The sequence below is a fragment of the Lampetra fluviatilis genome, chromosome 21 (genome assembly GCF_964198595.1).
Source record: "Lampetra fluviatilis chromosome 21, kcLamFluv1.1, whole genome shotgun sequence".
NCBI lineage: Eukaryota > Metazoa > Chordata > Hyperoartia > Petromyzontiformes > Petromyzontidae > Lampetra > Lampetra fluviatilis.
Window position 1 is genome coordinate 8,661,992 of NC_136295.1, and position 15,494 is coordinate 8,677,485.

The 15,494-nt window shown below is 46.5% G+C and overlaps 1 protein-coding gene across 2 annotated transcripts in view; it reads left to right on the forward strand.

The window, feature by feature from the left end:
* The window catches only part of LOC144938198 (uncharacterized), a 71,166-nt gene that overhangs the window by 27,198 nt on the left and 28,474 nt on the right, over window positions 1–15,494 (forward strand). For both annotated transcript variants that reach the window (XM_078865998.1, XM_078865999.1), the window contains 10 exons: window positions 3,417–3,515; window positions 4,434–4,478; window positions 5,312–5,410; window positions 6,071–6,124; window positions 6,740–6,847; window positions 7,275–7,328; window positions 8,668–8,766; window positions 9,183–9,236; window positions 11,090–11,188; window positions 14,653–14,706. In XM_078865998.1, the coding sequence (XP_078722124.1) occupies window positions 3,417–3,515; window positions 4,434–4,478; window positions 5,312–5,410; window positions 6,071–6,124; window positions 6,740–6,847; window positions 7,275–7,328; window positions 8,668–8,766; window positions 9,183–9,236; window positions 11,090–11,188; window positions 14,653–14,706 (765 nt within the window). The remainder of the gene's footprint in view (window positions 1–3,416; window positions 3,516–4,433; window positions 4,479–5,311; window positions 5,411–6,070; window positions 6,125–6,739; window positions 6,848–7,274; window positions 7,329–8,667; window positions 8,767–9,182; window positions 9,237–11,089; window positions 11,189–14,652; window positions 14,707–15,494) is intronic.

Consider the following 15,494-nt stretch of genomic DNA (forward strand, 5'->3'; position numbering starts at 1 on the left):
CCTCAATTGAAGCTTCTTCTTGGTTCTTTCGGTAAAGTCACGTAGAAGGGAAATAAAAAATAATAAAAATAAAACAAAATAAAATAATTCTCACGACGTTTCGGCCACAACGCAAGCAGCCAAGAACTGCATGCGTTGTGGCCGAAACGTCGTGAGAATTATTTTATTATGTTTTATTTTTATTATTTCCCTTCTACGTGACTTTACCGAAAGAACCTAAGAATATGAATCATTGCAGTCACGAAATCTTCAAATCTAGAATAAATAATAATGTATTTAATTTATCCACTCAAGTCTCAGAGTCTCAAGACTCTTTAGTCAGGAGAGTTATGCATTGGGATGTTTGGCCAATTCCATTAATGGGTGCTTGGAATGTGATTGGAAACCAAAGTTTTAGAGAATACCATTATATACGAGGAGATAACACTACACGTTACACACAGATTGATTAAATAACCCATGGCTGCACTGCCCCCTCTCAGCACAAGACTACAACACCAGGTTATCTCAAGCAGTCTCCCATTCCAGTACTAACCAGACTGAACCCTGCTTAGCTCTCGAAGTTCTGATGAGATCGGGCTCAGGTTTTTATATTTGAACTTCAAGTGGAACCGACTGTGTTCCAGTTGACGGTGGCCACCCCAATCCGTTGAATCATCGTCCGTCTACCTATTTGTCAACATTAAAGCCCCTTCTGTAAAGTATTCATATCAGGTGCCATGGGAGATGAACCACAGCTGTAGAGTTTCTGGAGTTGAAAAGGAATTCGACCTGTTCCTCCCCGATATGCCCTAGCTGGGTTTTGCCGGGTTATAGTGTCACTTTCAGGCCAATATGCATGTGTGTTGAACTTCTTTCGCACAGTACGTAGCCAACTGTGCTAGTCGGAGGTACGAATTGACCACTCTCCAATGCAATGCGTGTAGGTGGCATGTATCTGTCGTTTGTTTAAATTAGTATTGGCCATTACGGCCATAGCGTCCTTTTAAAGACTCATTAACAGGCAGTGTGTTACAATTATAAACTCAACTTTTTTTTCTCCCGATAGTTTTCACTCGACACGTAATTGCCTGAGAACCCACAATTAGTCGAACATCATCTGGTTTCTTTGTGCTTGCAACACACACATTATTTGTTCATAAATATTTATTTAATGGCAGTTTGAACTCACTGCAATATATAGTCATCCATAGTTTTTGTTGAGTGACTAATGTAAATTATGATGGTCTTTGAGAGCTGCATTGCTGGAATATAGCTTAAATATGTCCAAGACTAAATATTACATCCCAGAGGTTAATTGGTTTCACTCACAATAAATAAATAAAAACACAAATATACGAGGCCTGTTCCATCGGTGGGCCAAATTACTTGCCTCACGTGAAAATAGACTGGTTACAAAGAAAAAAAAAACATTGCTTGCCAATTTCACTCCATCCTTGTTGTCTCGTGTACACACAAGCTGTTCATTCAGGAGGACGAGGTTGATATTTCCTGGATTCGCCAGGAATGTTAATCGCTGCTAATGAGAATAACTGGATTGTGTGTGTGTGTGTGAAGAAAGAGAGAGACAGAGAGAGGGGAGTGCTTAGAAGGCAGACATTCCCCTAGAGGGTTTGCTTGTTCAGTCCCACCAAGCCTCAAAACGAAAAAAAACATTTTGCAAAATAAATATCTCTTTTCACGGGACATTTGATGGGGGAAAGACATTACTTAAATAAACCTCCAAGCGCCCTCCCTTCTTTCTCGAGCGCAGCATGGGTGCTGGTCGTAGCAGCTCGGAACTACTTTGGAATATCACCCTCTTCTGGGGATGCCACTCCAGAATAACCAGCGCATGTCATGGGCAGGAGAGTGACATACATGTAACCGATAGAGATTTCACCAAAAGTTGAATTAAAATGTGGCATCAGTGCCCCTTTATACGTGAAGTGTGACTCAGCATGTCGACGCAGAAATGTCTGTGTTCCGCAAAAGACCAAAATAAGTAAAACATTTTTAATTCGTAAAAAGCTTGCCACCTCTTCCTGGACACCTAGGATAGGTGGCAACCCTGACACCCTGGCCTTAGGAAATGTGGAGGGCAGCAAGACGTTGTTACAAAAGCAGTGTGCAGTGCCTCAGATCTGCGGGAATGCACTGCTGTCTCGAGGTCTTTTGACTGGACACATTAACGTGTTAATGGCGAAATAATACTTATTGTAGTTTCAGAAATCGCTGCGTTTCCATCGTGTGAAGTGAAGACTGGCAGCTCACTCTGCTTTTGGGACTACGTTAATTGAATTGTTGGTTCACGTGGGATGGTTAGCGCGGGCCACGTCTGCCAATATTCCACCGTTAGGGGGCAGAGTGTACAGGCCTCGTGTGAGCAGAGCGGAAGCCTTGTGGAGAGAAAGCAGATGGGCACATGAAGGAACCTGCAGCTGGTCACACAGGCATGCAGCCAAGCAGATAAGAAGGATTTTTGGGTGGAATGAGGCATGTGAATGAGTGTGTGTGACCCTACTTCACTTTGTGTTTAAGTGGGGAGGGGGGGGTGGCAGTGTTGTTGTTGTGGAGCCTCTAGCTAATTAATCCCTTTTTTATGATGTTTTAATTATTCCTAATTTATTCAAACTATGCTACTGGCTGCATGCTACGAGAGAAACAATCTGCTTGGGAATATCGCGGAGCAGTGAGCCCTGTGTGTCAGATAGTGGCTGCCAAAAAGATGCTCCCTCCACACATTCTGATACAAGGTTGTCGCATGAAAGTCAACCTATATTTTAGTCGGGCTAAAATGAATCCAAAATAACTGCAAAAATTTGAATTTACTTCTTAAATATTATTTTTTGTTTTGGTAGTCATCAGTGATCAGACATTCGATAACTTAAGAACCCACAATTCGATCTCAGAATTTCAGTGATGTTGGCTCTGCACTCTGACGTCTGAGTTGACCAGCCACCTTGAAAAGAATAATTTCTGAAAAGTGGATTTTAAAAATCGAGGATCTCGGTGCCAACTCGGCCCTCTTGGCTCTCCGGCCATCTGGAAACCTGTTTATGCTGGTCACCCATCCGTGTATGTATGTGTGTTTGTGTGTGTTCAGTATTCCCTCCTTGTACACGAACTTGCTATCCGCGATTTTGGCATCTGGAACCCGACATGACTGCGTCGAGAGAGAGAGAGATAGAAAGAAAGCGACGAGATAAAGTGATGAGGGACAAAGTGATGAGATAAAGAGATGACAGAGACAAGAGAGAGAGAGAGAGAACTTCTCCAAGCTTTCTAGAAGCATCTGCAGACGTTGCGCGTACGACACTCGTAGGCCAACACCATTACCCCCGCGAAAATGCTCGATTCACTAGCATCTCCGGAACGTATCCCTCGCGGCGAACAACGAGGGGAATACCGCTCTTGTGTGTGTTCGTGTCGCACAGGGAGAGGCAGGCCCCACTGGAGCAAGAGGACCCGAAGGAGCGCAAGGTGCCCGAGGAGAAGGAGGTGCCCCCGGCTCTTCCGGACCCAGCGGAGCTCCCGTGAGTCGATCCATCTGCACGTGATCACAGTCTCCCACAGAACGTATGGATGTGCCCGTGCGTGCATGTACGTTGAGCTTCTTTCGCAACCGCACGCAGCCGACCGCGCTAATCGGAGCGTGCGGTGGGGGTGGGGGGTTAAACAGAAAAAAGCGGTTCTGAAGGAATGAGTTTTCAATCTAGATTTCCTAATATCAGAAGAGAGTGCGTTTCATAAGAGATGGAATGTCCATCTTTCTTAGGAGAGGGGTGGGGGAAAGACCAAAAGCACCCACCACCACTGGCTTAATGAAAATCCTGTTAAAGTTCCCAAATGTGCGTTGGATTTAGATAAAACTGCAACAAAAAAGATGGAATAAAGCAAACTATCTCTTTGTAAGGAAGTTAAAAGGGATTAACGTGTAATGTTCTTGTCATATTGGAGCGACATTATTAGACCCAGTGCTGTGCTCATTGTTTGGTTCAGTACATAACAAAAGTAGAATCCAGCCCATCCAATAATGTTAGCCGTGGCAGGGAATTTAACTCAGGTTAGTGGATTCGTAAATCACAGTGCAATGAACTACTGTGCTCGCACTTCTGCCAGCAATGTCAATCCACTGCTGGAAGATGATGGCCCTCTCATGCACGTTGTGGGGTTATTTGACCATACTTCACCACACTGGTCAGTGCGGGTTGGTGAAAGCAGGCGACATAGATGCGGGAGCTTAGAAGTACAGTACAACGGCATGGTTTGCTGCACCGCCCTCCGCTACCCTCCACAGAGCCCTGCAGCAGCCTATAATGTGCACGCCATCCAAGCGATATTCAGGCACGAACCTTCTTAGCTTCCCAGATCTGATGGGATCAGGTGAATTTCCAGGTGAATTGGTCAAATCGCCACTGTTAACATGCCCTTTGTGTCTTTGTCTTGAACAGGGAAACCCTGGTACCGATGGTCTCCCAGGCTCCAAAGGATCATCTGTAAGTATCCTGCTTCGTTGATCTACGTGAAGATTCCTAACCTTTATTGCGCGCATTCAAACATAACATGACACAGCGAACTTTACTGTTAGGTATACTTTTGGCCTTGAGCTACTGAAAGCTGCGTCCTCACTGCGATGCAAACCAACCCGGGTGAAAGACAGCTGATGACAGTTATCATGACGGTGGCAAAAATGAGATCAGTGCACCGGTAGCAACCGAGATGACTTTTAGGCATATGTGACAACGCATCGGTTGATTGATTAAAATCAATATTTTCACTCACGAATCACGCGTCAAATCGCACAGGTCAGAATCAATAATTTACCATCTATGGCGATTTTAAGCAAATTATACGTGAAATTTTTCATTCAGACAAATGGAATCTCGACGAAACTCTAAAGGTCGAGGCAGAACAATACAATGCAACACAATATTGCGTGAAATGAGACGACAAAAAAAATAACAATCATCCATTCTAGAAATCTAATCATGACCCCGGACTCATGGCAACTGATCGATCCACTTGGGGAGGGGATTTGCTACATGCCCAAAAACAACATTCATATAATTCTAATGACATTGCATTCACGAGGACACCTACAGCATCACTTGTTCGCAGTGCCAACATTGACGGTGTAGCCACGTGATCATACTAACTGTGCGTCAGGAGAGACGTGCACGAGGTTGATTCATGGACTGTGTGCGAGCCAAAAGCTCACCATCACTCCGAGCGCTGGAGCCGGCATCTCGGTATGCGTGCACAGCGCCCACTTGCACCTGACCTGACCTCTTTCGTGTGTGTGTGTTTGTGCATTGGTGCGTGTGTGCAGGGTGCTCCTGGTATTGCTGGTGCACCAGGTTTCCCAGGACCACGTGGGGCTCCAGGCCCACAGGGGGCGACTGGACCATCTGGGCCTAAAGGTCAACAGGTGGGGAGCTCCCAGGACTTTGAATTTCTCACTGAACGTTTTGCAGCTCGCCGATAGGCTACAGTCGGCACGTGATTAGTAACCAGAGCCAGCAATGAGACGTGTACTGGATGTGGTGTGCCACCAAGTGTGGACATATTTGATGGTCAAATATGTCCACACTTACCTATATAACCTCTTACCATGGCAACTCTCTCTCCCACTTCAGCAAAAAAATAAATATTGCTGTGGTTTTCCCACCTGATGACGATTGCTTGTGTTGCAAGCGAAACGTCGTGATTTAATTTATTTTATTTTATACCTACGTGACTTTACCGAAAGAACCAAAGGGTATAGAGTAGGCATGTGATAATAGCGATAGCCACAGCGAGGGGTATACCGGGTGTGATGTGCTGAATGCTGAGATAGTTTCCGGGTCGTGGGCCCAGACAGACCTGGCTGAAATTAAGATATTAAATGTAATATCTACATGGATATATTTCCATGGTTTTTGTTCTTAATCCCATGCATTTATGTTGTTTCTATTAACATGATATATCCGGGCTGGCTTATTGTGCCAAGATCGGCATAGAGTGCCACTGTATGGTGCATTGTATTCAGTGCATGTGATGTTTTTTTGAAGTGATACTAACATTTTATGTCTCATTCCTCATTTCGTAGGGTGAACCAGGTGCTCATGGTTTCAAGGGTGAGGCTGGACCCAAGGGAGAGATTGTAAGTGTCTACGTCCTGCTAAACCCCACATTACCATTGAATAATATTATAATAATAAGTTATCATCTTGGTTTTATATACAGTATCAACATTACACACACCAACCCCAGGATGCTGCTCTATGGGGCAAGCATATAAACATGAACAGCGTATCCAGGGAACATTAATAAATTATAATAATCCATAAGCAAAGCCAAGGATGCGTGTTCGGCAAATCAAGCAGTAGTGTGATACATCACGCACAAGCAATCGCAACCACCATTGATAATCAACTTGTGCGAGTACTTGACAATTTAGAACCTTTGAACTTAAGATTTGTATGGGATATTGTGGATGAGCTGATGCATCGCCTGTCCTTTTTAAAAATGTAATAATTAGGATGAACAACGGCTTAATTCCTTGCAATCTCCTGAAGTTACTTGAATATTTTAACTGTAACCCTGACAATTCACTGCTATGAGCACTTAGGAACATTTTGCACGTGCGTTCCTTCAAGATTGATATTGCGGACGAAACGAATGCATCGCCACTGTTTGGAATAAAACCAAAAATAGTTTTTACGAGAGTCAACAATGGGATTGATTCCTCGCCGTCTCCCTCCGATGACTTGTTCAGGGACCAGCCGGTCTCCAAGGACCTCCTGGCCAGGCGGGTGAGGAAGGCAAGAGGGGAGCACGCGGAGAACCAGGAGCAGCTGGTCCTAACGGTCCTCCCGGCGAGAGAGTGAGTGACACCTCCTGCACCTCCTGCAACTCCTCCTCCTCCTCCGGCGGCGGCGGCGGCGGCACGCGTGTGCCCCTCGCACATACCTCGTCTGCCTGCTGTGCTCAGCCTGAAATTCTCTCGCGCTGTTTTAATGGAGCCAAGCAAAGCAGCCCGTCTCTCTCCGCTTTGACTCGAAGTGCTTTCGTTGCGTAACGCCCGAACCGGCCAAACTAAATGTTGTCGTGCAGCTCGGCGCGTTCTTTTGTACCTTTTCCAAGCGTTGTGTTGGCGTCGGGTTCGGCTCCCCGCGCGTCCTTTTGACATTCGAGGCTACGTTTCTTGCAGGCTGACGTCCAAGAGTTGTGGGTTTTTTTTTTCTTTTCTACATCGACATTGGCTTGTACGCAAATTAAACGCGATTTACTTTTGATGTGTTATTTTCTAGGGAGCTCCTGGCAACCGTGGATTCCCAGGCCAAGATGGACTTGCTGGACCAAAGGTACGATTGTTTTCATATTTATCTACGGATGAGCGTCTCACAATTTGAGACGTGAACGAATTACGCCCCGGCACCCAACGATAATCAGAATTGCCACAATCGGCGTCGATTCTACAATCGTCTGTTCTTGTCGAGTATTTTGGGATCTTGTTCGCTTTGTTTCTTGTTTCCTCCATCTCATTTACCTCAATTTTGTTCATTCCATTAACCAATGTGAAATTGGTACTTCTGCATACAATCGGTATAAATCATCGATTCTCACGGGCATATTTCCATCCCTGTACTTTTTGCAAAATAACTTATGTTAATCCATGAATCGACCCATCGTGACATACCAATTTGTTTACTGAAACATGTGGCCATGACAATTTCCATGACATCTTATGTAGCTTCTACTGTATAATACCATCAGGTGCGAACATATTTGTGCCACTTGATTTGCTATCCAATTTTAGTACAGTACTGCTGATACTAAATAAGTTAACATGATTTCCTGCTCAAATGAACCCTGAACCAGTGGTGGAAATTCCACATTCCAATGGCAGGGGGTGAGTATCTCGATACGACAACCACTGTTGACTTCCCCACAAATTGGTACTTATTTTATCGGCCCTGGAATGATGATGGGCCAATGTGAACCCCCTACCAGGATTTGCACTTCGCAACCTTATAATTGTGATCCGCTACAACCAGCCACCCAGCTGATTTGCGTAACAATATCCATCACATCCTCTCGAGTTTCTACTCACCAGCCACCCAGCATGTGGTATTACACCACTGTGGCTATTATGTGGCCACTGTGGCCATAATTGAAGTCCCCCGCTTACTTGCAATATTCTTTCCCAGCAAGCGAGATTCGATAAACGCTCAGGCACCGCGTGACCCCCTCTGACCAACGTCACGCCGTGGCCAACGGCCGCGCACATCACGAGAGAGCGACGCTGGTCACTGGGAGATGCGGGTGCTCGTGCGTGGATTTCGCCGCTCTCGGATCTCTGTGTGTGCCCCTCTCACCAGATGTGAAGCGTTAGGCGTGGTGGCACGAAGCGAAGCCCCCACCTCCTACCCTCTCATTCCCAAGCTACACAAACAGCAGGGCGATCAAAAAATTATGGAAACCTAACGGGGCAGGGACCCCCCCTCCCCCACGCAGTTAGCCAGGGCCACCCTGCGAATGATTATCCTCCGCTGTCGTTCCATCACGAGGATGCCAATTTGAGTTGTCACTGAAGCCGTTAGCTCAGGTTTAACGAGCGGCTACATCAGGCCGGAGTCCCCCATTGCAATGCTGCACTTGCCGATACGTTGGCCTGGTAAAGTACGGTGTTGTCCTTCCCAGGGTGCACCTGGCGAGAGAGGCCCATCGGGTCCTGCTGGGCCAAAGGGGGCCAACGGAGACCCCGGCCGACCTGGAGAGGCTGGCCTACCCGGTGCCCGTGTGAGTAGCACATACGTTCATTTAATTTTAACACGAGATCATTTTACGCAATGTTGTGTCGTGGGTAAAGGCAAACGTAAGCAGAACTCCGTTCTATCTCCACGTATGAATAAGCTTCATGACGGAGTATTCTTGCCAGTAATATCTGATAACCCAGCATTTGTTGCAATGTTACTGAGCGGCAATTGTTACTTGGTCGCTGGATATTATTAGCCTGGAAAGCCAACAGGCTAAAAACAATAATACATTTATTTGAATTTAAAATGAATACATCTGAGATTTAATTATTTTACAAACTTCTCTCATGCACGATTAAATATTAGCGATCACACTTTTGTTTTTTAAAGGTGCACAATTTTTGCACGAGTTTTTAAATGTGCATTTTACATGTGTCTTGTGTGTGTGGGTGTGTGCAGGGTCTGACTGGCAGTCCAGGTAGCCCAGGGGCTGAAGGAAAGCTGGGCCCTCAGGTGCGAAATGAATCCCTGCTCACTATCACGGCACACAGCAACATGCACTGGGCTACTGATCACAACAAAGACAAAGATCCCCCGTACAACCTCGATAGACTGTTGGGGCAAGTGCTGTTAGCGAGCACCTATGAAGGGCAGCACAGCACGCAAGGGGGTGGGTGGCCAACACCACGCCCGGCCGCCTTTGTCTCCCCGGTGACGATGTTTACACACCGCACCAGGTACTCATTTGAGGCTGAGTCTATCTAGGGGAGGGCCAGTACCGGTTCAGATAATCGTCACTGGGTGTTCGCCGTGAGCGGGAATCGAACCCGGGTCGCCGGGTTCGTAGCACAGCACGCTAACCGCTGCACCACCGCTCACCACCACATTGACAGATTTAGGCCATGACGTGCCAATCAATGCCGGTGGTCAATAGAGCCACGCCACCTCTGTCGCCAACTCATCTCGAGCGTGAACAGTGGTGACCGTGTCCACGAGAGCATTATGTTGCTCTTTGGGCAGTTTTTAATTGAGTTGAGATTTCCATTTATTTATTTTCCATTGCATCGTATTGTCCATGTACAGCCCTTTCGCCAGTCCCACTGCTGAATGAGGGCCTCTCCCCCATTGCCGTGTGGCTTGTGAGGGTTATTTAATCATATTTCACCACCGCTGCTCGTCAGTGCGCGTTGATGAAGGCGGGGAGCATCGACACAATAGATTTTGCTGCACTGCCCTCTGCCGTCCACATTTACAAACAAAACCAAAGACAAAGTTCCGGCCCGTGTATTGGCTAACGGCACTTGCCCCCCCACCCCCCCCCCCAACATCTGACAAAATAAACCACAACAAACCACATCTTAAGTCATGCCAAACGCACCCTCTGGTGGTGGTCACGTGACACACGGCCAATCCCATGGCAGAGTAGTGGGGGTCCAGAGAGATGGGCGAAATAGATTCAAATTACTCAAGTAATGAAATACAGACACAAACGACCACTTGACCCTGCCTCGTGTAATTTAGATAATTATCGATTACTTTGAGTTGTGTAATTTAGATACCATGTAACGCATGTGATGAAGCTATACGTGAAAATAACGTGTAAGTTAGACTGCCTATATCTGCATAGTAATTAGACAATTACAGTCCACGATATAGCAAAATTTGACGTTCAATTTCCCCGGTGCAGCAGTTGAAATGGGAGATGTTTATTCATTTATTTCCTGCCTCTTGTCTACCCAGCAGCATAAATGGGCGCACCGCATTTGTTTGATGTGCAGAGCACACGTGCGGTGGGGTGAAACGTGGGTACGTCCCACCTGTCTATCGTGGAAGAGTAGTCGAAAAAATATATATATATACCCTCTGCACGATCGGGAGCACTCGGGGGCTTTCTCTAGAGAGAGAGAGCAATCCAGTGAAGGCCCTTCTGCCAGCAGTGGCACGACGAAATCATTGCAGGGCTGCACCTTTAGCTGTATAAAACAAAAACATTGTATTTTTATCTTACGGGGAAAGGGTCCACTGAGCTATATAGCTCTTCTTCAGAAGCGAACCTGGCCACAAATGATAGCCCAAACGAAATGGCGGATCACGTGGAAATGTACAGCAGCCAAATACTCTAAAAGCATGTTTGTAAATGTGGAGGGAAAAAAACGGAGGATCCGGAGAAAAATCCACGCGAACACGGGGAGGAAATGCAAACTCCACACATACAGGCATTATCAGGGTCGAAATCAAACTCACAACCTCCTGTATACCGAGCGAGGTAGTTAACATCTCGCCGCCTCTGCGTATGAAATTTTAATTGTTATGCTCGTGTCTTTGCGGCGGATCCATAAGTGTGGGATCTTGTGTTCCTCTGACAGGGTGCTCCGGGTGAGGATGGACGGCCTGGCCCACCTGGCCCCCAGGGTGCTCGCGGCCAGCCCGGAGTCATGGGCTTCCCCGGACCTAAGGGCGCTGGCGTACGTACTCAAGCACCAAACACACACCACCGCAGCGCCTGCACCGGTTCCTTATTTTGCATTCACATGGGGCAGAGGTCGCAACCGGGTACCCGATACCCGTACCCTACCCGATACCCGGCTACCCGTACCCGGCCGGGTACGGGTACGGGTACCCGTTTGCGACCCTGGTGCGGCCGGGTACGGGTAGGCCGTGAGTCACTGGTGAGTAACCGTTTGTCACTCATTTCGGGTAGGGTATGGGTACAGGTGGGAACGGGTACCCGTACCCGGCCGGGTACGGGTACCCATTTGCGACCATGGTGCGGCCGGGTACGGGTACGGGTAAGGAATCAAAACCCGTTTGCGACCTCTGACGTGGGGTGATGGAAACGCCCGGGGTACCCGCTCGCGTAAAGCAGTCGGATGAACTTAGCAAAGAATCGCCTTTCTTTGTCTTTGTCTTTCGATAGACCCTGAGAAGGGCAGTGCACTTAGTTTAGTGATGAGCAACGGTTGGAATCCCACCACCTGTAAGAGCTATTAGTCGGGCTCTTCGGGGACTCAGAGGCTCCAAGAGTATAAATCGACAGAATCATCAGAACTGTGAGGTTGAGAAGATTGAAGGCGTGAAGGCTCATTAGTTGATTACAAAATCGATCATTGCACATTCCATTTCAACGTTACTGGAAAATCGCTTTTCCGAATACCGCTCTTTAATAATGGATTCACCGTGAAGGTGCTGGAATCCAGGTCTGAGGAGTATGGGTTTTCTCTAGATTTCCAATAATGCTTAATGATTTCTCCAGATTGTACTGGAATATTCTGGCATTTTTCAGTTATCACACAAAAGTGATCTAAAAACACTCAAAATAATAGGCAGAGGGTTAATCTTTATGACATTTGGTAAATCGTTCTTAAAAGCGGTCTATTTCACATTGAATATCCATTTTTTGCTGTCGTATCATTCCAATGTAAGAACACAGGATTTTCGATCATCAAACCAAGTTTATCGGCCAGTAATTTAATTCCTAGCAAAGCCAGTCTTTGAAAGGGTTATATCATTCCATCATGAGCCATAATAAATCCACTGCTGGATGAAGGCCTCCCCAAGCCATCACCATCTGCCATGGTCCTGCAGTGTTCTTTGTAGCTGATTGGTTATGGTCCTACGTGAAAACCAGCCAAGCAATTCGACCCACATGCCAGCACCGTACCAAATCTAGCCCACGGTCTAGTGCCGTACACACTGATCGCTTTCTCGCATTATACCTGGAGTCAATCAGGCTTTTTTTTCCTGATGGTAAAGATTTCGAATGGGATTCTTTAGTACCTCGCTCCTCATAATTGAGCACGAATGGAATTCCTGCAGAACAAATGCAAACAGATGCCACCGTAAATAACAGTGATATGGGTGTTTGCAGTGCCGACCAGTGTGACTTTCAGAGCGAATGAGCCAGTAATTTGTAGGGGCGTTCGCTCGCTTTCTGCCCATTTAATTTTTCAAAATATGTATTTATGCTGGAGGAATCCGATGAGCTATAATCGATATCATAGTATCGACACGGCTCTTACTGCAACTCACTACTCCAGGGACATCTGGCAAAGGACATCACCAAACTGCAGCATGTACAAAATTCTCTGGCATGTGTCGTCGTGCCGGGTACTGCAAGATCCGACCGTGTCCATCCAGTGCTCGCTGAGCTGCGTTGTCTTCCGGTTGCCGACCGAATACGTTTCACACGAAGTGTTTGCCACAAATAATACCTTTACTGATCTCGTCAAAGAGCATAAACCATCACACGAAATCCGGTCATCCTCGCAGTGGCTTTTGGCTGGCCATTTAGCAAAGACGGTCACAGCTTCGTGCGCGTTAAGATGCGCTTCTGCGGCCGTCTGGAACGCTCTGCCTTCCGATATGAGGAAGCCACTGGTGCATTGCACTTGTAAATCATCTAGATTGAAAACTAATTTCTTTATAACTGCTGTTTAGTTTGTTGTCCTTCCCCTGTGCCTCTGATGAGCACGGTTGGCTACATTCGGTGCGAATGAAGGTTCAACATACATACAACATACATTACACATTACTGGATCTGAAGGCATTCAGATGAAAGCAGATTTCATCCATGAACGGCGCGTAAAACGCAGGCAAGGATATATATCCGAGTTCGCTCCTCAAGCAATGCCGGTAATTAACGAGCCCGCTAAAAGCAAACATTTTTTCTTAATTAAAATTAATTCCAGATGAACTTGAAAATCACGGTATTGCGCGCGAAAGTCACTTGATGCAGCTCTGTCATGAGGGTAAGCCGGTCGTTATAAAAACGACAGCGATTCTGATTGACGTGAGCATGTGTCGAGCAAAAACAGACATTTCTAACATATGAAAGATTAAATGCTTCACTTTCGTACGGAAAATGAATATGTATAATGCGTAGAACATCATACTGCTCGCAGTTGCCTCAATGCACAGGGCAATACGTGTATATATATACACACCGCTAAAATAATTGGCCAAATCTGAAGAGATAACTACATGTCAATTCAAAGGCTCTACACGTCTCCCACCAAGATCAATATACACGTATTACAACACTCTTCTGATACACTTTGTCCAACGTGACCAGTGCGATACATACCTACAGCATTCAACGATACATACGCTGGTGTCATTAGAAACCAGTGGTGTATCCACAGACGTATCACGCTGCATAATGAAATACAGCACTGTTTATTATGCGACATGTTATTCTTACCTGTTATGCAAATACGATACGGAGTACATGTAATATTCTGGGCTATGCCAGTCAAGTGCTTCTCTCTGTCGGGAACTCCCATCCACCGTATGTACTTTCTGCCTGCAGGGTTTACTGCCTGTATTAGTTTCCTCAGGAAATCAACCTCAGACACTTTATTACATCTTTAGCTTTGTTGCCACCCTGAGGCACAGCGATGCACTGACCAAAGAAACATGACCGACTGTGCATCATTAGAGTGCCCCCTTACAGCCTTGGCACATTTTTGTCAAACCGCTTGCTGAGTCTTTGCTGTAATTGCACGCATACAGGGACTCATCTACTTATGCACATTCGACTTACGAACTTTCAGAGATAAGAACAAACCTGGTCCGCATGTCCGGTTGCCTGTTCGGACCGAGATTCGTAAGTTCAACCGCCGCGCAATAGATGATGGCGGTGGTGGCATCTACATCAGCAGAACATGAATCAATAATTCCTCTCTCAAACCTCACCCTCCATACCTCTGTCGACATCAATGCTTCCTGAAGAAGCGCCCCACCCAAACCCCCACCGCGACCCCTGCTGAAGGTTCAACCCCCATTGTAATTTCTTATAGCCACGTGAACAACCGTGTTGTGACCCCCACCCGCCCCCCCCCGGATGTTTGAATTGTCTTATCCTCTGAGCAAGGTGAAGACGCTACAGAGTTGTTTTGACCACGCTGCTGTGTTTTTTTTTCCTGTACAGGGAGAGCCTGGCAAGCCTGGAGAGAAGGGAATCCCCGGTGCCCCTGGACTCAGGGTAAGCATCCCCGACTCTCACCTTCATCCCCATCTGCGGTCCCATTCTCTCTCACGCGTGCTCAACCACATTCGCTTTTCGTGAAACAAGCGGTGGGATCGACGACCGTTTAATATAGCAGGTGAACAGAAGTACATTTATATTGCTGCCCATGATGCTCCTCCACATGAGTGCTAGGTGAGTTTCTAATACAATGTTGCCTTTTTTGCGTTGAGACAGGGCCTTGCCATTTATAGGGAGGGCTTTTGGCCCACGTCTGTGTAATTATATTTGTTCAGCAAGCTTCACTCTACTGGTGAGGCACAAAATGTCAAAACACAGTCCAAAATGTTCCTTTTGAACAAATGCCGTTGCCGCGAATGATGACAACAGCCAATAAGCTAAAACCAAACAGTGCAGAAAGACAGAACATCCATTGGTGTTACGTGGAAGGGCTCGGAATGATCACACAAATCATGTGACAAGTGGAAGCAATGGGTCATGGGACAGACGAGGCACTGCTGTATTCTTTGGGGTAATCTTTTTTGAAAAAAAATCTGCGGCATGCGGTGACATCTATGGAGAGAAGAGGTTCCCGAGCGTGCCACTTTAACATTGGGAAAGAGGTCTTCTGGAAGATTCTGAATGTCTGGTGGCAATCTTCTGTCCCCTGGGTGGTCACGTATTGCCCCGGAGAACTGTCTTCGGCAAGACGATTTTGAACAACTCGATTAACACGTTGATTTTCAGAAGACAAAGTATTCTCAGGATAATGAGCAATACTTCTGATAATCTGAAGAATGCGGTAG